This window comes from Colias croceus, chromosome 8 (assembly GCF_905220415.1).
Source record: "Colias croceus chromosome 8, ilColCroc2.1".
NCBI lineage: Eukaryota > Metazoa > Arthropoda > Insecta > Lepidoptera > Pieridae > Colias > Colias croceus.
Window position 1 is genome coordinate 7,260,299 of NC_059544.1, and position 22,968 is coordinate 7,283,266.

At 30.3% G+C, this 22,968-nt stretch overlaps 1 protein-coding gene across 1 annotated transcript; it reads left to right on the top strand.

Moving 5' to 3' along the window:
• The first annotated feature begins 4,633 nt into the window (after window positions 1–4,633).
• On the top strand, window positions 4,634–21,764 carry LOC123693997 (acyl-CoA Delta-9 desaturase-like). The gene is made up of 8 exons (XM_045639287.1): window positions 4,634–4,766; window positions 15,632–15,770; window positions 16,345–16,457; window positions 16,847–17,009; window positions 17,709–17,882; window positions 19,048–19,233; window positions 20,010–20,170; window positions 20,361–21,764. Exons 2-8 carry the CDS (start codon window positions 15,682–15,684, stop codon window positions 20,570–20,572), a joined length of 1,098 nt encoding a protein of 365 aa, XP_045495243.1. The 5' UTR covers window positions 4,634–4,766; window positions 15,632–15,681; the 3' UTR covers window positions 20,573–21,764.
• Window positions 21,765–22,968: the final 1,204 nt, after the last annotated feature.

Below are 22,968 nucleotides of genomic sequence, written 5' to 3' on the forward strand. Positions count from 1 at the left end.
GCTCTAAAATTAGTAGTAGTATTTTTACAATCATAAAGATGGATAGGACTATAAAATTAAGTACACTAAGCCGGAATTTAAACCTCTGAAGAGTTGGATTATAAGAACACTACTAGTACCTAGGTATAATAATATGTACCGCCCTTTACCTACACCAGTACACCCACGGAAGAACTCGCGGGGAAAATCAAGTATTTCATAATATTAATCGATTCGAAAGTATTTTTTTCTTCTTTATTGGATTTGTTCCCTCAGAATTTTCGACTGGATAAACAGATTTTGATAATTGATTTTTTTTAAATATAAAAGTGGGATATCCTTCAGTGGGACCTAATAATTTCTCGTTACAACGTGTTTGTTAAAAAACTCCTCTGGAATGGTTCGATTTTTAAGATTGTTTGTGTATTGTATCTGAAAATAGGTCTAGGTAAAGAAAGAACACCGTTTGCCGGTCAGATGCTAATACATTTTTGGAATCTATACTAATATTATAAAGCTGAAGAGTTTGTTTGTTTGTTTGAACGCACTAATCTCAGGAACTACTTGTCCGATTTGAAAAATTCTTTCGGTGTTAGATAGCCCATTTATCGAGGAAGGTTATAAGCTATATTTAATCACGCTACGGGCAACAGGAGTGGAGCCACGGGGGTGAAACCGCGCGGAGCAGCTAGTTTAATATAAATATTAAATATGTACCTAGTCATGATCTCTCGACCGTATGTTTTTATTGCTAAAGTAAAATTTTAACACTTTAAAACTTACTAATTATTATTATAAGTATTGCCCTTGCCCTTACCCCGCAATTATAAGTATCCATCAATGATACGTGTACTTTGTATTCAAAATTAAGAGCATATTTGTTGTGTGTTTTTCATGTCCATACAATATTTAAGACGCAATTTAATGTATTCTCCCAAAATGTTATTTAATATTTAAAAGTGGTTATGTATTTATTTACTCTTATTTTGTTTATTTGTTTGAATAGCGAACAAATTACATTTATGGGTTATGGTAGTAAACGACAACATCCTTATGGAATTAATCCAATGCTAACTGATCTTGGTGTTTCTTTCTTAGCTGAAAGTCGAGATTTTTTTATGTCTTGAATAACACTATAATGTAAGTAGGTATATCCCCTTTTCAGATTAGACGTGAATGGATGAACTAATTTCCCTCTTTCTGTTTTGTGTTCGTTATTATCATTTAAAATCTTACTTAATGAAAAATTAAGAAATTGCGTAAGATTGGAAAATTTTAAATTACATAAAATGTTGACTTGCTTGACCGTTCATGCGAAGGCAAGAAAAACGTCCATCGGATGGGCTGTTGCTCAATAGTGTCTTCAACGTATTTGATATTTTTTTTGTTTTCAGAGCGTTCAGCATAGAAAAGCTGCTGGATGGACGTGGCTCAAGCCTAGGAAATTTCATTCATGTGCTGGTACTTATAATAAATATTTTTGCAGTATTGAGTTACTTGGTACTTAGGTACTTGTATTGAACGAATACTGCAGTGGTTGCTCAGTGGTGAAACCTCGGACTTCGAATCGATAAGACCGGGGTTCGAGACCAGGCGAGCGCGCAGGAAATAAATAGATTTTTCAATTTATCTGCGCATGTTGTAACTGATGTTACAACAAGTGGTGATCCACTGCTCGAATGTTGAAGAAAAAAATCGTGAGGAAATCGACATGACAAAGAATCAAAGTTTGAGGACATGGTGTCATCCGCCAACCCGTACTTGGCCAGCGTGGTGGATTATGGCTTGTACCCTGCCCGTGTCCCAGCAGTGGGAACGTATATGGGCTGATGATCATGATGAACGATCAACGAATCCTACTTTAGGTGATTGCAATGTTTAACAATAGCAATTGCATAATTTAGATTTAAAAGAGAATTCATTTGAAATAGATTCAACCACAAAATGGACACTTAGGTATACAAACATTTGATTTTTCTTTATAAGGAGTTTTCCTGAGCGTTTTGCTTGGAGCCTCGCAAACAATGACTGTTTGTTCCCGTCCAGTTTCCCTCGAGTACTCAAGGTTATGTTTTTCTTTGTCATTAAATAATGAACACAAGATAATTGTTCTTTACATAATAAATTGCTTTTTTGCATTTCGTATATTCCTTTATCCATATGAATTACTTAGGTAACTTTATTATAATCCTGAATGTTATAGGTACGAACTATCACATGAACCTTACATGAACGATATCTATAACTTCCTATTATTTAACTAAGTTGCTTTTTATTTGTGAAATGTGTTTATTACAGTTCTCAAGTGGCTGCATTTGCAAATTATTTTAAAATATGTGTGTGTGTGTACTGTGTGTGTGTGTAAAATAGGCAGTTTACTTACAAAATACAAACTTAGCACCTCCTAAGAGGCGGTTAATATCTAAATATTAAATAATTATAGGAAATTCCATAGTATTTTTTTTCTGTTTTCATCTTTAGTATTTTTTTTCTGTTTTCATCTTCTCACGGCCTCTACTTAAGTATTTAAGACATATTATGTATACCTTTAGTACTTAGTTTTGTTCACATAGATGTGTAGATTTTTTTGCAGATATAATTTAAGGTTGTGTGTTTAATAAATAATTAAAATTAATATTAGACAAGTTTTTTTTTGGTTGGAAACTTAGTATATTTGTATTTAAACAAAAATATTATGAAACAGAAATAAATATCTAAGTTTTAATGGGAATTTTATCCTTATCCGTAGGTAAAGTGCATCAGAGTGTCACAGAGAATAACTACTTATTAAAAGATTCTGACATCGAGAGGGAATGAATAAAATAATTTGTATAATTCTACTTAAAATGATATTTTTATAATTTGTTATTCACTAGCTTACCGCCCGCGGCTTCGCCCGCTTTGTCTATAAAACCGAATAAATTATATACTAAAACATTCCTCTTGAATCACTCTATCTATTAAAAAACCGCATCAAAATCCGTTGCGTAGTTTTAAAGTTAAGCATACAATGGGACATAGGGACAGAGAAAGCGACTTTGTTTTATACTATGTAGTGATATACATATTTTTTGTTGTCCATTCTGTCATGTTATAACTTTTTAAAGTTTATTCTGAAATATCGTTTTTTTTAACTCTACATTAAAAAAAATACATTAAAAAAATTTATATTTCTGATATTTTTTACAGTTTAATTGCGATAAATTCAATCAAATACAAATCACGTACACTGTACAGTTCTTCTACGGCAAAAATTAATAATTAAGCTATCCAAGACTATTAGATATTAATTATTTATTAGCGAACCATCTTTGTAATATCTTTGTTACTACTACTACTAATTAATAATTATTTCGAATATATTAGTTAATGAAATACAAATACTGTACTTTATTTACATTACCATAACATTTTTTAAATTCCAGTTCAATTGGAGGCTTTGATGATTTAGGTACCACAGGCACTGAGTGCAAATCAAAAACACATGCATCAATGGATTGTTTGATGCATGTGTTTTGATTTTATTATTTGTAGTAGTTAATTATTAAATTTCGACTAAGAAAAAAAGTTAATTGGTTATATATAAAACAAAATTAAATAATTATAATGTGTAAGAGCTGTTTCCAGACTATGATAGCTAGAAACAATAAATTGGTATTTTGTTGTAAAGCACAATAAAGCTACATCCATTGAGGCAGATTGAATTTAATGTAATCCGCAATATATCAACAAAATAAAATGGAAAAATTGTAGGTACGCGTTAAAAGTTTATGCCACTCAGACCATCTGACTTTAGTCTATATGAGTATTTTCAGCTGCAGACTACCTATATTATTATTTTTTTCAGATTTTTTGTAAATTGTCGGAACAGATGTAATAATTAAAGGAAATTCCATTGATACACTTTCTAGGGTTTTACATTTTTGTTTTCAGAAATTAAAGACTTTTTAACGAATTTTAAACGCGATTTACGACTGCAGTCTGTCTCCCCGTGACCACGCTCGCTGTAAAGTGTTCGAAACGTCGGGAAAATAATATAATGATTAAATCGCGTTTAAAATCCGTTAAAAAGTCTTTAATTTCTAAATGTATAATACTCGCGTAAAATCAAACCCTAGAAAATACTATTTTTGTTTTCCCTAATTTCAATGTAATAAAAAATTTAAAATATTTTGTATTGTCCTATTTACCTTTAAATTTTAAATCATTTTTTAGTCTTAGATATCATATTTTTAAAATACGCCACTGTTATATATAATATGTATGTACTCGCATTAGATTTTTTAATATAGCATTTTATAAATTTTAATTAAATTAAACTTACCTAGAAATCATCCCAATTATATTGCTCATATTACCTACAGTTTATAAATAACTTTCGTAGTCTATCTATGTACTTTGTTTATTTAGTTTGCGTAGTGAAAATAATTATCTGGATAACATATTCCGAAATTTACAAAGGCGTACAGGCGGGCCTATACGAGGCTTTCGGTTTTAGTGTCAAGTGCATATAGGCATTATTTGATTATAAAGTCATAAACAATTTTTCGAAAACATAAAGTGAAATTATAGGCTAAAGAGATGAGGTGGGGAAAGTGTTACACGTACCGAAGCTATAAGAGAGCCTCAATCCGCGCGCTCGTCAAAGCTTCGTTTTGCTGTTTGCGAGAGGGCCTGTGTCGGATGCTGTATTATATCAAATTGTTTATTGTGCATGTTATTACTGTGAATGGAAGTTGATTTGTATCGCGAAGAAAGTGCCGACCGCCGGGCGTTCGTCTCGCAACGTAAGTCAAACTTTTTTATAGAAAGTGAATGAGTTTAATTGTAAATATGTAAGTACATTTTATTGTTACAAGTTTCATTTATTAGTAAAATAATATAGAAGTATTTTATTTATTAATTTTATTTTATTTACGTACCTAGTAGTCAAACTAAGTTTGGTTAGTAAAGTTAGTTTGTTGTTGATGTTGTACTTAGTATCGCATCCATAAAAAATATTCATACTTTTTTATGAGAGGGTGACTAAGTGGAATTATGGAAATATAGAGCATTTAACTTAATCATAATTAGAAAATTCTATAAATAGAGAGATTCTAATGAAATAATTTTATCACAGGATAAATTGAAGTAATATTTATTCAGCATTATGAACATTAAAAGGAAATTTACTGTAGAGTTTCCTTCAAAATTATTGATGAAGGAAAACAAATCTTATAATTGTTTTGTACTCAATCTTTTGATGAAATATGATCAAAGATCAAAGAAGATATTACGTGACTAAACATAGTAAAAAAAGTTATTAATTGGTTCTTTTAACGATTAGAATTGAGTTATTCCGATACTAAAATTAGATAGAGCATTAAAATGTTAGGGAATCGCTCGCGCTTCAGGTTCAAATTAGGTATGCAGATAAAATGGGTCATTTTGCTGTCGCGATCATTGTTTTTATCTGAAAATGTACCACTTATAAAAATGCACCTTTGAAAATACATTTAACCACTTACCTAGAATTAAATAGCCTCATTATTTTGCACTAATTGAATAATACGTAACCAATATTTTAAAATAAAATTTAAACACTAAATAATACAATAAATTCACAAAGTTTACCTAAGTATGTAAAAAATTAATACCTACCTACCCACTTTTAGCAAACATAAATCCCCTAAAAAGTCATAATATTATCCGTTCATTTGTATTTTAACCATTATTAATTTTAAAAACAATCATTAATCGACGTCTTTTATTTATATCGGTCTTATTTAATAACCGATGAATAAAATTATTTTAATATCTGAGTCTATTAGAGAGGAGTCTAATTCTACTGTTTGTTTTCCTCTATAATTTCATTTATTCTACCTGCAATCAACTGATCAATTTCTAATTGTCGTTATCAGAGCATTGACTGTGACCTTTCACCTTATAACTACGCTATTACCAGTGACCTAGTAAACACTCGTGTTCGAATTATAAGAATACTAAGGTTCGTGAAAAAGCAATTGCGTATTATATTTTTAATTTCGCTCGCGATTTAATAAAATACCTTCCTCTTGAATCACTCTATCAATTAATCAAACCGCATCAAAATCCGTTGCGTAGTTTTAAAGATTTAAGCATAGGTACATAGGGACAGAGAAGCGACTTTTATATATATAGATATAGATGATGAAGATATTCACTTGTAAATTTTATTTAGGATCAAGGATGAACTAAAACCACAGTGACTGAAGATGTTAAAAGTGGCGCGTGCTCAAAAGAATTACCTATAAGTACACACATGCAAAGGGCGTTTCCCCTTTTCCTTTTGTACATTTACATACTATGAGTATATACAATACAGAATAGATATGGACATTGGTCACTATTCTACGAATGAAAGCGAAGTTAAACTTTACAAACAAGGTCATAGTAAGTTTATCTGTTAATATTTTCTATGGATACATGTTAGAGATCTCTACAATACTCAATTTTTACAAGTGAAATTTAGTAAGCGTACCTACTTATGGTAATCTATTCACATATTTTATGTTTTAATGATTTGTATAATGTATATGCAGTTAATTTGCAAGTTACTTGTCTTTATTAACCAGATTTCAAATTAACACTGTTTATTTTTTACTTGTTCATTATAATTGATTATAATTTATAACAAAGATGTTCTATTCTTCATGTTCTTAATTTAAAATGCATTAACGTGTGTTGTCATTGTGTGGTGTTTAATGTGACATTTAGCATAATATTAAATCTGTGCTTTTGACATAAGATTTGATTAAATGTTTCAAAACAGACTCAGCTTTGAAAGTGCAGGCAATGTGACAGGGATCACGTAGTGCTGTTCATACTTTGATTGTTAAGATACGTATTTGAAACTTAAATATTTACTAATTTGACTGAAACTTATCCGTTTTTTTCCTTGATTAAACTTATATAATGTTGAAGTTTTTGACAATTTGGTCAAAGCTCTTTGCTAGATTAACAAACTAAGGTTAATTATAATGTCCACTATTTATTTTTTCTTTTATCGCATGGATGCGTATGTGAAATTCCGGTGTATGCAGTACCTAATGATTACCATAAATTATCCATTTACAAACATTATTATGCATTTCCAACCAAAACAAACGGGTTTAAATTAGAACAACATTTCTAAACAAAAAGCTAGTTTTTTATCTTACTGCATTTTAAAGCTAATATTAGGGTATAGTTGTCAGGCTACTTTAAAATCTTCCCATTTCACGTGTGACAGAATAAGTTTGAATTTAATTAGCTTTCTACATAATTTTATGTTTGTTTTAACTCATTAACATTTGTCTCATTGTCAACTAACCATTTCAACATATTTAAGTTAACCAATTACCTATGCGTAGACGAGATGCAAATGCAATACGAATACTCATATTTTAACAAATTACCTATCCGAGTTAGAGAGTTTAGAATTCATCCCTCCTTTTACCTCTAGAAGTCCTCGTGGGAATGTTTTATTTTCTACTAGTGGTCCGCCCCGGCTTCGCCCGTGGTACATATTTCGCAATAAAAGGTAGCCTATGTCCTTTCTCGGGTATCAAAATATCTCCATACCAAATTTCATGCAAATTGGTTCAGTAGTTTAGGCGTGATTGAGTAACAGACAGACAGACAGACAGAGTTACTTTCGCATTTATAATATTAGTATGGATGGTAATGGTTCTGATAAATTCAGGATAAATTAAAGAAATACTTAGTTAAATTGCTCTATTCGCCTTTTTCCAGTATTAGAACATACACAAGCGAAAAGCTTAGTATGGGATCAGATCGTGCCGTGTGTGAAAAAGGTCCTGTAATATTTAGACATGTTATCCATAGACGTACTATTAATTATTATGAAAGTAATTTCAATTCAATACAATAAATTTTAAAATTTTGCTTTTTACTTGGAGCTAGACGATTTCCACTAAAACAAATAGTTACCTATATATAATAGGTTTTAAGCGATTACTAATAACCTTGGTCAGATATTTACATACGATAAGAATACAATGTTATCATAGATGAACATATTTTACATGATTTACTATTAAGTGTACTGTGTATCGGTATAGTCTGGGATATTATAATATACTATAGGTACGATTTTCATGAATGTTTTTATGGATGAAGATAAGAATATTTTTATCGATTAGGTAAATGGGAAAGTACTTTTCTCTTATAAAAATACTGTGCATTTTATTATCCTAAGAGTATAATTGAGACCATAGGTAATATAATAATTATATTTATTAACTAGACGCATTAGTATATTTTGTTTTTATTTGTAGTATATTTTGTATATTTAAGTATGAATATACTGTAAATCGATACATAAGTTATAAAAACACAAATTAATAAATTATAGACCTATAAAAATTCGAATTATTCTTACACAGCTTATAAGTTACATTATACTTATATTATGCTACCTAAATTTAATTATATAAAATACACGTATTTCATTCTTACTATATTTTTCATTTTAATCTTTTTAGTTCATTGATTTGAAGCTAAAACATAGCCTATTGTGACCTCTTCCAATGATGTACTTACAGTACAAAAGCCTATAACTTTATGAGTTTTGTGTAACGGTTAGGTACAGGGTCGTGGTTTGAGGTTTTCATTTGATGATTCGAACAGATATTTTACTATGTAATAGTATAAAGTAGGCTAATCGTAATCATTTTTAACCGTATATTCTTTAACTGCGTTTTTATTTTGAAGAAGCCTAATTAGGGAATTTTCTTGAACCAATTAAACTTATTTGTATAAATTTCTATACGTATAATTGGGAATAATAAAGATATTATAAATAATAATGATGGCATGCTTTCTCTTGAAATTTAATAAAGTTCTCTCTACCTTTTAATTGGATTTTTAACTCTGGTATATTTTCTTGGTGCATTTTTATTTATTAATTTTTCGTAGATTTACAATATGATAAAAATATTATGATGAATAGTTATTGAAAATATATGAATAAGCTATTATTCTAGGTCTTTCTTAGCACATGTAGTTAGGTAAATGTTGCTAAATAGTTGAGTTCGTCCTCTTTGTGTTGGGAGAATAAATTTTACGACTAACGTTTCTAGGACGAGAACGCTATAAAATATTCGTATAATTTTTGAAACAAAAATAACAAATCATTCATTGTGAACATTTTACGATTTATTTAAATATTTTTAATTAACACTTGATACGCTTTTATCATAATGAACATAATATGAGTTGTATTTAAATTGTGTTTTCTGATTGAGTTTAAGAGGCAATGTATGGGTAATTTATTTTTACTTTATTTTATAACTTCCTCGTCCGGTGCAAAAGTAACTAACTAATAACAAAATTATTCACAAAAACTATGGACATAGTACAATGGCTGCTATAATTTTTTATTGGAAATATGCAAGATTTAATTATTTAATAATGCTGGGAGAAGTCATGTGTGCAGTGCGAGTCATGAAATAAAAAGCGTGCTTTTCGCACTTTCGGCAGTAGGTATTTTAATCTTTCACAACTAGCAATCTTGATTTCACAGAAGTTGGACTACACGTGTGTTTCTACGTAAATATACTTAACTCAAGTTTGACAGACCGAATAAAATTGCTGCTCTAAGAGAAACTTCGAGTAAGATTTTTTTCAGCCTTTTTCATATTCCACGTGTTAATATTGTTCTATAACAACCATAATTTTCACCAAAACCGAATACAATAAATATCAAATTAATAAGCCATAATGAGCTTTATTACCTACTATGTAAAGTAGAAAATTCGAGAAGAATTATAATCGTTGTCCTTCAGTTTATTAACATGAAAGTTTCTGTACGCAATGTCTGATTAATTACCACTATACAATTTCTATGTGACTAGATCCCGCATTAAGGTCTTTTGTCCTCAAATTCAATTACACTGAATGGCTTTTCGTGGCGATTTAGAAGCATTAGAAACATAGATTTCATATAAAACTAGATAAGACAATGTACGATTGATTAATCGTGTCACTTTTCAGTTTTACAAATTAGGCGTGAAGCTCCTACTAATGACTATGTATTGTATAGTAGATTCATCTGGTTTTTGTTTCAATGGTCAAGTATCTCTTTTGGCATCTTCTTTCTATTCATGTCTCCAATAAAGTTTAAACAAACATTGAACTTACGAATGTAGAATGTTTCCATCAAGAGTTTTGCACGTTTTCTATTTTAATATTTTACATGCCTTTCAATTTTAGTTTCATTGTAATACTTAAATAATTAAAAGGAGCAACTTCTAACTAAATACATTAAATTAATCCAGCCTAACTAACGTTTCCAAGTACAATATTTAAACTTTCCGTATTTTACAACCCTTCTTCAGGAAAACATCGAAAATGTGAAAAAAATCACATTGAAAGGTAACCCCACTTATACGAAACGTTTACGTAGGTTATCGAAGTACTGGGTTAACGCTAATGAACTAAACTTTGCTGGTTCAGTTAATGATAGGTACTTGCAAGTTATAGTTTTTGTGAATTTGTACAGAATAATAATTATGGAAATTGGTTCCTTTCAAAGATGCTACAACTTCTAACCTTTATGTTACTTAGATATCTATTACCTAGATAATTAATTTAAAAGATAGAAGATATTATAGATTGCATTTATATTGCGTTGGGCGTAGACATGACATCTACGATGTTCATGAAGTCAACATTTTATTCAAAATATAAGCGTCAGCGAGTATGGATTCAATAGTTGTATTATTCCTCGAATCACACATAACATAATTTGATGATACCTTCGAAGTTTTATAGAATATTTCGTGAATAGGAAGCAGGAACAAGACGTCAGGTAAAATGGGTCATAGTCACGTCATAGTAGAATGAATTGGCGCGTGTAATATCACATTATTTTATATATACAGGGTGTCCCACTATTGGTATACTAAGCGCGAAGTAGTTTTGCATACACTGATATCGAAAAAAATACTTAAACAACAAAATTACATCAAAAAATTTTTGCTTAATTTTTCCTGAAAATCCATGTTTTCTTCTCTAGCTTCGCGTAGCTGGCATATACCGCTTTTCTAATGTGAGCATTTTGTCTATGAAAACATAATCATAAACGTGCTGGTGGAAAAGTTGGGCGGGTTTCTTGTTTTGGGTGTACACATAGAGTTTTAAGACTTCATCTATTCGTAAAAAAATGCGTCTGGAATTTTATAAGTATTTTTTAACTGAGTACGTAAAAAATACTTATAAAATTCTAGACGCATTTGCAAAACTATAACCTTCTTTGAGCTTAGTATACCAACAGTGGGACACCCTGTATCCTCTTAATTTTAACAACCAATCTTACATATTTTTTGTGAGTAGGAACATATGTATATGTAACATAAGTACAAAGTTATAAATTATAGTCCATTGTTTTTAAGCTATCAAACGGTCTACTACATCATACGTTACACGCTAGACGAGATTATTTGAATATAAATTTTTCAGATAAGTTCTGTTGTATGATAAAGGATAGGTATTATATATTGTAAATTAACTGTAATGCAATGTCAATATGGAGACAAAAAGTATATTTTTTCTCTACTTAATTATTTACTTAGCAGTTGCAAATTAATAATTCAATAAAAAAAAAACAATATTTTATCAATTTTTTTATACTTTAACGTATGTATTTTATTGAATATAAAAAAGAAACAAAGAATAATGTAAAAGCAATCAAAACTATACAAATAATTTGCCGTTGCGGTAAAAGTAAAGACGACAAAACCACTTAATAAATATTTGCAATAGATTGTATAAAGCCGCATTTTTAGGTGCTAACTGACCGACTAGCGTTGTAGACTCACACATATATTTGTTGTGAACGTATTTTACGGTCAATAAAAATTGCCTTCTGTATTCGCTTGATCTTATATCCGATGCCGAGGTATGAAGAGCGCAAGATAATCATTGCACAGCGAGTGGATGCGGTGAAAGTGTCATTGGACCGCAGACTCACTGATGTTACAGTTGAGGTCAAGTGTAGAACGGGTTTCATTCTCATAATTTTCTTCTCTTTCAAGGAAGTAAAAGTGAAGTCGTCATCGTGATGATATTGACTCCGCGCATGCTACAAGTGGAAAGTATTTGTCGACACAATCGAACATTGTTAATGCTAATTGAAGTATTAACTGCATTGTACTAATGCTATAAAGAGTATAGAGATAAAATAAACTTTCTTTGAACTGATTTATAGCATCAGGCTTTGAGATACGAAGGTGTGGTGTTTCTAAATTCTTGAGTAGGTACCTATGAAAAATATGGCTGAAGCATTACCAAATACCTACTACGTAATAATAATACCTACCTTTTATTAGGTTTCCAATACAACGGCGATATCCGTTAATGCATTACTCTCACTTTCAAAATAATTATTTCATACCATAGTGCCATAATGAAAAAATGGCCGACATAATAACGTGATAGGCTGATAGATAATCTCTCGTAAAACATTAATGTGGCGATCGAAATGATAAGTTATTATTGGTATTTCTTTGTATGAAAATTCTCGGTTTCAACGTAAATATGCGATTACCAAGATGACAGAAAGCATACTCGCAATGTTTGTAATTAGCATACCTATGTATCTATTAAAGGCAATGAATTTTGGCATTGTATATTTTTATGGGACAAAAAAAAATCACTATGAAGTAAGAGAGAGAGAGAATATCGTTTTCCTTTAATATAATATCTTTTCCTTTAATATATAGAGAAATTTTCCAACCGGAAGCATGGTTTTTATTATAAGATAATTTTTTATAGATTTCCTAATTCTTAGTTAAATTTGTGATGTAACCTTTTATTGAAAAATTCGCATATAGATCTTAATTACTTATATAAGAGATTTTAATTCACATAATTTACATTTGACTAAACAAAAACATTTTAATTTTCCTTTCTATTTAAAAACATTTATTTCAAGAGTCTTGAGTAACCAGTTAACAAATACGGCGGTACTATAGCAAGAGTACAAACGGTACTTTCTATAGAACATCGCTTTTGTGCACTTGTGCCAAATAGGTTGACCTTGATTCACTATTTTTGATAGTGTAGTAGTATGTGTGGTAGTGTCATTAACTGGCTAGCAAAATATTTTATAACCGCTACCTTAACCGTTACATATCAAAGAAAACAATTTATGTGAAATTTATGAGAGCACTCTCTCCAATCGCGTACGAGTAGATGTTTGCAAACGTCATACGCATTCATAAATTACATTGAATAAATTGCATCATCATCAGACTATATTCGTTCCTACTGGAACACACTTTATAATATTACTAGCTGACCAGGCAAACGTTGTTCTGACTCTCTTATCATTCAGGGGTATGAAAAATATATGTTGGCCGATTCTCATAGGCACACAAAATTTCATGAGAATCGGTCCAGCCGTTTCGGAGGAGTATGCTAACTAACATTGTGACACGAGAATTGCGAAAGTGTATTTGGTTTTCCTTCACATCAAATGGGGCGATTTTATGATATGAAGTCTAGAAAAGTCTAGAGACGATGTAGGAGACTAGAAAGTGACAAAAGCTACTTTTTACCGGGGTGGAATATCTCAGTTTGATGAAATTTTCCTTTAAAAACGCGGACGAAGCACCGCCACGGGCCGTAACTTTATCTTTCTATAGAGCTTCAAGCAATGATCAACCACGCTCGCCAAGTGTCGGTTGTAATTGGTTAAATATTTGAACAGAATTACTGTCAAATTTGTATTTCCTGGAATTCTCCCTCGTCTAGATAGGTAAAGTGGGTATGTTTATGATTGAAAGAGGTACCAATGTTTATAAAAGTTCTTAACTGTACCCATGTTGTAATACTATTAGTTTGTTAGTATAGTACCGAGTGAGTAATAATAAAGCATTACAGTTATGATATTCGTGTAGGTCTGCAGGTCATATTATTATCTTTTTAATAATCAGGTACTATTATAATATCCGTGTGTTTATATGTTTAATGAATTAAGATAATTATTTCTATGTATTGAATTTTGTATTTATTTATGGTGAATAAATGATTATGATTATGATTATTCGTACCCACAATACATTTAAATGATAAAAATGTGTAAGTTGGTAGAGTCCCAAATTTTAGCTATGTACTCTACTGGTTTTCACTGCTAATGATCTAATAATATGTCATTTACGCATATACGCAATGACTTTTTAATTATATCTATACTTTGTAATATAATATTTAATGATAAGTTTAACTTTTTACAGACTTCTAAAAAAAGGCTCTAAGGTCCGCTAATTATTGAGTTTGTGCATAATACTTTTGGTTTAAAGGTACTTGTAGTGTACCAAAAAACTTTCTTTCTATATGTCTTTCTCAATATAAAATTAAGTTTTCATAACTCGACACAGACATAACCTTCACGAAAAGGCTATTCAATCGCGGCTTTGTGAACTTTCCTTGTCAATTATTATAAATATATAACCTTAAAATAAGCATAGCGACTATAAATATAACAAGGTCATTTTAAGATAAGCAAATTTAAACTTATTTGAATTACAAAATAATATGTTAAACAACTATAGGGCCGAAGTAAGTAGCGCATATCACCAATTAGTATTTTTCTTTAACTTTCACCAAGTCAATTAAATCAACTTAAACTCAACATAATGTACTGTTATTATATTATACAGTAAACGCTTCGTACTATTGAAACGTGACCGTTGATCCAGGTTTTTGTTGATTTTACAGTGAATCATTTTCGCCCGACTTGGTGACACGGTTATTTTCCGAAAAAAATAAAATAAACAGACAGTATTTTTTAAATAAAACTAGCATTTATTATACCAAATTCCTAAATAAAATTTCAATATAATATTAATGATTAACAATTTAAGTAGCAATTAAGAATATTAAAATAATACATTTACGTTATAAATCTAACCGAAGGAAAAAATGAAGGTCATTGTTCAAAATGCAATTTGCATTATAATTTATTTATTCGATGACACAGATCTAGACGGTATAACTTGATAATAAAAATATGTAATATCTTTATACACTATTTACCTCGAACTTGTTTAATTGTTTAACATATCATATAAATTAAATGATATACAATATAATATAAAAGATTCGTTTTTTCCCCTTTTGCAGTCTACTCCTGTCACTCGAAACATTATGACAAACTCAAACAAACTCAAACTGACTCAAAATGACATCCAATATACAAGTATTTTTTTTTAATAAACCACGTAATCGTAACTTAACGTGCTTATTTTAGGAATCCGATAAGTAGGTACGAACAAAGAAACAAACTCTATTTAAAAATTTTGATTAGTGAATTTTAGATGTTGGGTTATCTCTGCAGCAGAGAGACTAAATCTGACGAATTATTAATGATCAATAAAAATGAATACCTAATTCGTCAGTTCATAAACTACTCAAGACGAAATGGAGCCCATCAGCATCTCGAACTTTTGAATCATGTAACTTACAAAGGCTGCTAATAGCAGTAGGTATATTACTGCATGAATGGGCTAGATATAAATAGATACAGAATCTCAGTTCGACGATATTTATAAGCTAATAATTTACTAATTTTAAATGTAAGAAGGTTGAACAAAAAGACAAAATTAATTTTTCATTTCGATCTTTTCAGATTATAATTCTCATCGATCCTGAATAATACCCTCAGTATAATTTTACAAAATGGCCGTCGATCCTCAAACATATACGAAGAACATAGAAGACCAAGATACTGACACTTACGTATCACATCACAAAAGACGGGACTATGAGTAAGTATCTTAAACCTATAGCTATTTTTATATTTCCACTAGCTATGCCCCGCGGTTTCACCCGTATTGCTCAGTTCTTATTGGTCTTAGCGTGACGATATAAAGCCTAGCCTTCCTCGATAAATGGGCTATCTAACACCGAAAGAATTTTTCAAATCTGCCCATGCAGTAGTTCCTGAGATTAGTGCGTTCAAACAAACAAACTCTTCAGCTTTATAATATTAGTATAGATTAATATGAAACCAATATTTGCAAAAATTTTGAACACTTCAATTTTTATTTATTGTTTTTAATTTGTATTTGTTGTAAGTTCATAATTGGTCTCGGTGGAATCAGATTAATGTGTAGGTTAAACCCAACAAAAAATAATGATTTTGACTGTTAGTATAATATATAAGGTACCTACCTATAAAGTTACAAAACTTAGCATTTGCTGTTAAATAAAAAAATAGACATATGCGAACAAACATTAAAATATATTTACTGAAACTGTGTCATAACAATTGAGTCCAAAATAAAAGAGCTTTTTGTCCTCTCGTAAATTGGATCGCTAAATTCAATTACCGTTTTTCAGATGGCAAATAGTCTGGCGAAACGTATTAGCGTTTGTTTACTTACACGTAGCCACTTTCTACGGCTTATACCTCATTTTCACTGGAAGGGCCAAACTCTGGACAGTCCTTTTTGGTAAGTACCTACACATATTATGCACAATCATATTTTCAATATATATTAAGAAAATTCTAGAAATTAAAGAATGTCTATCACAATTAAATATCATATTATAAAAAAAAATCATTACATACACGGCTAAGTCTTACCTATTGTAAAAGTAATCTTGTACGAGTGATATATGCACAAAATAAAATCATTTCAAAATTAAAATTGGTACTTGGGATCTTCTTATCTTTGTTAGTGAACTTCATTGAACTTAAACTGACTCATCAGAACTTAAATTTTCCAAGATCCACCAGAATTTGCTGTATTTTTTTATTTGTTGTAATAGTTGGCGCTAATTAGTCAAATAACCACCTAGTTTGTTTTATTTTTTTCTTACGAGTTATTTCTCATTACAGCTGTATTTTTTGCGTCGACGTCAGCGATGGGAGTAACAGCAGGAGCACATAGACTTTGGGCACATAGAGCTTATAAAGCAAGATGGCCCCTCAGATTGATTTTAGCTGTTCTTCAAACTATGGCCTTTCAAAACCACATATATGAATGGGTTCGAGATCACAGGTAATATAACTAAGTATTTGTTTATACAGTTTTAGTAAGGTTTACAATAATTAATAAAAATATGATATGCATGCTCGACAATACAGAGATATCGTTCTTCCAATGCCCAAAAATATACGATGAGGAACTTTAATACATTCGGTGTAGGTATAAAAGTTCGTATCGTATCTTTTATATAAGTATGAGATAATGCCTTCAAAATATTCGATAAGAAGTTCTGAACTTTGAATCTAATGGTAATTTCTTGTACGAAGTTTCGTATCAAACATATGTTTTGTCCGAGCAGTTAAAGTGAACGGTAAGTACGTGAAGTAGGATATAATTACAAACTACTTAAGTATATGAAAGATCTTCGCAGGCGGACGTCAGCCATGATTGATGAGAGAAAAGACAAGTTTTTATTTTTGAAGTAAACAATTTATACAGTTCATTACGTTTATCGGAGACATCAAAATCCCATTAAATAATAATGTACTTAATATAATATTTTTGTTTTGTTTTATTGAAATAAAGGAAGTTTAGCAATAAAATTATACGTAAATTACGTAATTATTATAACGATCTTATTAAATTCTGCGTAACGCCTTTTAAGAAAACAATTTCGCTTGGGATATTCTTGAAATGTGATCCATAGCCACTTATTATTCGTTTGATGAGCTGGCCGTAAATAAATATATATTGAAATTGATTTTTTTACAGGGTACATCATAAATTTACTGAAACGGACGCCGATCCCCATAATGCAAAGAGGGGGTTCTTCTTTTCACACATCGGTTGGCTGATGGTGCGAAAACATAAAGACGTATTCGAAAAAGGAGCTTCAGTGGACATGTCGGATCTAGAGAAAGATCCCATCGTCATGTTCCAAAAAAAGTAAGAAAAGTTTATTCATTAACACTCTAGCCGCAGCTAAATTGTAACATAGTAACTCAGGCCCCGGAACCATAGACACAATAGAAAATCTATTGGGTCTAGAGGCTAGAGGCTAGAGATAATAACCTAGGTCACGACTTTTAGAATAACTATAACAGGGATCAATCATTGAAGACCGATACCGATTTCATTCTTATTGATATATTTCTCAAAAAAGACATTTGTGTATAAGCCAGACATATTGAGATACTTATTTTTAAATTATAATATTATAATATTTTTACCTATCTAGTTTAGTTTTTCAACGAATCTGTTTTGTCATATATTTTTTATTTCTCATAAAAATGTGTTATCCTTGTATGGCTTAATATGAATGAATTGGGTTAATATCAAACAATATTATAGTGTGTATAACGTAATTTACAATACCTTACCGGGGAAAGAAAATAAAAACTAGGTACTACGCTAAAATGAATTTGTTCTCCTTTCATAATTAAATGTCATTCGTAATTCATTAAGCATCAAATGTTGTAGGTAAACCTGTTATACCTATATTATAAACAGAGATCTTTGACCGGCTTCAATATGTAATCTCATACATAACTGTTAGTTACTAGGTAAGTATTATAATGTGAGAAGATTGAGGTGAAGGACAAATTCTTTCGCATAGTTTTTAAAACGTTTAATTATGCAAATAAATCAAAATACAAATTCATATCAAACTTCCCAAAAAAGACAAATAGAGTTATATGAAAGGTTCAGCGTATATTTAGTACAATTTCCAAATATATTGAAAATAGTTTTAACTGTATATGTTTGCTTTCGCTGATTAATCAAATACTAGTAAAATCGACACACACATGTTTTTTTTCTTAGGCTTAATTTATTATAATACATAGTAAGGAAATTTATTTATTTAATTTATTGCCCCGATCCATGGTAAGATTACAAAGTTTTAGGCGATATTTAATTAACACCAATTCGTATGCGTCAGCTGGTACCTACGTCCTTTCGGTTTTTACACTTATCGAATCAAGGATTTGAATCCTTTACAAGGATAAACGATATCGCCTAAAACTTTTCAAGGATTTGGAGACATTTTATGAGTTTAAGCGTATTTTTTTTTGTAGTGGTTTTTTTTTATCTATATTAATTATTATTTCAGAACATATCTAGTGTTGATGCCGGTGCTGTGTTTCATTTTGCCGGCCTGGATGCCAGTTCTACTATGGAACGAGAATCCCTGGTCCTCGTGGTACGTCGCGTCGATCCTGCGATACACATTCTCACTGCACTTCACCTGGCTGGTCAACTCAGCAGCTCATATCTGGGGCAATCGGCCTTACGATAAGTAAGACTTTCGCTTTTAATAAAATACTCTACGGAGAAAGTTATTGCAGTATCGCAGCCGATTTATAGAACGCACGGCAAATCTAGCAATTATAATTGCACTATATAGTAACTGTCTCTTTTGTATGGACGCTATTCTATTTGACCATGAATCAATTTGTTAACCGGAATTTTTAAAAATTATTCGTAAAATTTTTGGTGGCTTTCAAATTGGACCAGTTTTTATTGTGTTATCAACATTCGTTAAAACTATGTACCTGTTGTAACCCTGTCATAATTGAATTTTTTTAACTTCACCAAAATAGCAATATCTCAGAAAGGGAAATTGAATTATTCTGAAACAGTGTATTGGAATTTGGAAGGGCATGACTTAATTTGTATTTTCTACTTCTTTTTTTTTATTGTGAATTGAGCGTGAAAGATTGTGCTATATCAGTCTATCAAAAGGTTTAAAGTTATAATTATAAAAGCTTACAGTGATTTTGTGTGATTATGTGTAGGAAAAATTAAATATTAAATATAATAAGTATATTAAATTTTAATCCACAAAATTAACCACCTAGGTAACTATATGAATGAAGCAAAAAATATTTAGAAGTCTTAAATATGATGGATGAGAATAGTTTTAAACATACATGTATTTGAAAAGTGATTAATGTATTGCAACGCTTTCTACAAACTATTTTTGTGGCAATGAACGCTCGAAATCTACTAAACCAAACTGAAAATGTTTTTAAACGCCTTTAAAATTAATCATGGCAAAATTTACTATTACAGATACATAGGCGCCACAGATAACAAAACCGTTGCTATCTTAGCATTCGGAGAAGGTTGGCATAACTACCACCACGTATTTCCATGGGACTATAAAGCAGCGGAATTGGGAAATTACAGTACGAATATGTCGACTGCACTTATAGATTTTGCAGCGAAATACGGTAATTGATTTTTTTAGTTATTTTATTTTATTTGTAGGTGCAGAATAATAGGTAAGATTCAATTGGAGTAAATATTTACTTAGCTCAATAATTTATCGTACACTTTTAATTTAAAATTAATTTATATTTACTTTTTAACTAATTAAAACCAATAATAGCACTGCTGAACATAACTATTTAAAATTTGCAGGATTGGCTTACGACCTCAAAACAGTTTCCATGGAAATGATTCGTAAAAGAGTACAAAGAACAGGTGATGGTTCACATCCACTAGATAGGAAAGACGATTCCCACGATCACGACGATCATCAGCATCCTGAAAATCCCGTTTGGGGTTGGGACGACACCGACATGCCGGAAGAAGATCGAAAACTTGCTGAAATAGCCCACAAAATAGACTGAACTTATATAAATTTAATTACCTGCCAAATTTTTTATTTAACATGTCGTTGGAGGATAAAATTTAGATCTTGTAAATGTCAGAAGCAAACCGTTGAACGATAGTTTATTTATTACTTAAGCATTTTGCCAGCAGCAAAAAGAGAGCTAGTGGAGCGAGTTATTCTTAGAAGTGTAGAAATTTTATTTATTTCTCTTGGTGAGATTTCAGTTATAGAATTAAATAAAACGGTTTGCTTCATTTATTCGAATGTGACTATATATCAACCATTTAGCTGTAAAATATAAATGACTTTATTGGTACTGCTCAAATTATTTTCTAAGGTTAAATTGTAAAATGAAAATTTTAAATATTAAGTTTTAAGTATTGCTTTTATGTCGAAGTCAACAGCAAGAGAAGAGGTAGTAATTGGCTTAGCTCTGAAATGTAACATTTTGAATTATCTGAATCTAGGTGGAAGGCCAATCATTATAATGTAACCTTACTCTATTATCTTCGAGACTGTTCAATTATTAATAAGGTTTCTAGGATATAATTATTGAGTTTTATTTGTGGTTGTGTTAAAAGTGTAATATATAGTAGGTACAATTATTTAAGTACAATATAGTTGACAAAGCGGAATCATGACTTGAGAATCACCTGGTTGAGAGTAATAATAACAATTATTAATTAAAATCTGTTATTATCAAAATTAATTTGTGAATTTCCGAATATAGAATTGATCATAAGTCCACTTTGTCGATGTTATAAGTGAGCTTAATATTTTTTATGCAACGACTTTTACGAAAGGTCTGTATCAAAATAAATGAAGAAATTTAATTTACCTAATATCTTGAAGATATCGTTATTTGTAATACTAACCAATGATATTCGAATCTTTAATGATTTCTCAAAAAAAAACTGTTGCAAAATTGTTGTTATCATTTTTCTAATTTATTAGTCATACCATTATTATTCGTGATAATATAAGGAGAAATTGCTGAAATCAGGGGTACTAATAATAAATTTATTACTGTATTAGCTGGTATAACGTTATTTATTTTTGTAGTGTTATATTAACTTTAATACATGTAGTAATTTAACGACTACCTACCTACCTATCTAGTGTAAAATGGTTCAAAAGTTTGTAAGATATTTATTACTAATGATATATGGGGAATATAAATAAAAAATACATCGAAAAAATATACCTAATGAATAGTTTTATTTCCATTGCTATAAGAGAATATTATGAAATATAGCGCACCTAGGTATCCTGGGTATCTAATATCTGCTGTGTTATTTATTTATAAGGTAGTTTTGAAGCCACATTTCTTTTTGATTGCATAAATTGAGACAACAAGTCTGGGTTAGATATATGTATTCTCTGTAACTATATACTCGATTTTGGATTACACATAATATTTGGTAAGTATATTATGTATTTAAGATTTGTTAATTTATTATTATCAATGAATACGGCGCTGCTTGCCTCAAAGACTTTTTGTAAGCTTTTTAAAACTTCAACAGGTAGGTCCAAATCCAAATGGAAATAAATATGAAAACATAAAATTAACTTTTTAAATCTGTGGAAGCGTTCTTGATTTATTATTATTACCGATACTTAAAATTTCACATACATATTCTTTATGGAGCAAAATCTCAAGCCTTAAAAATCATACTTTACGTTAAAACGGAGTATCGCTCGAACCTAACGGTTCAAAAACAACTGGAGCAATGAATTACCAAGGTATGACGGTCATGAGCCCTCCTCGAGATAATTTTGGATACCGTAAGTTAGTGGAAAGTTTTGATAACTGATTTGATTTTATGTGAACCAAACTTAAACAAATGTTTAAATTGCGTTACATTACATAATTTTTATTTACATTTTACATATTAATAAATAATAATAGATTTCGAATTGTTCATAAGCCATGTAAGTTATCAATATTTATCGTATTCGTAAGTAGGTATAAAACCTATAATTACCACCTTACCCTCTAGTTTCTAGTACCTACTTAATGCCTATAACCTTAACACAATATTTAACGTAATTTATTTATGTAACCCGTCAAGGCCACCAAATAAATAGTTGGATACATAACGATTAACGATGCAAATAATAATGAAAGTTGATATGTGTATTAGCTGTTCCTCTCCATTTAAAATTTCCATCTTGTCGTATAGTCTGCACAGTGCATACCTATAACATCCATGCGAAGTCAGTTTGTCAGAGCTTTTATTGAGGAGAGTTTTTTTTATTAATAACTGGCTGTGCCCCGCGGAATCTCAGAGAAATAAATTTTCAAACGTTTTTTGGAACTTTTGCGAAGCTGCTCTGTAATTCCCATTGTTTGTTGCTTAATTTTATATAGCCTTGATAAGTTAACGATCCAAGATACAATTTAGAATTTTT

Excerpts from the sequence above, each read along its gene's own strand:
- LOC123693997 (XM_045639287.1), top strand. The coding sequence starts at position 15,682 with ATGGCCGTCGATCCTCAAACATATACGAAGAACATAGAAGACCAAGAT. Across the intron at positions 17,010-17,708 it reads GAATGGGTTCGAGATCACAG|GGTACATCATAAATTTACTG; the intron begins GTAATATAACTA and ends ATTTTTTTACAG. Across the intron at positions 17,883-19,047 it reads ATCGTCATGTTCCAAAAAAA|AACATATCTAGTGTTGATGC; the intron begins GTAAGAAAAGTT and ends TTATTATTTCAG.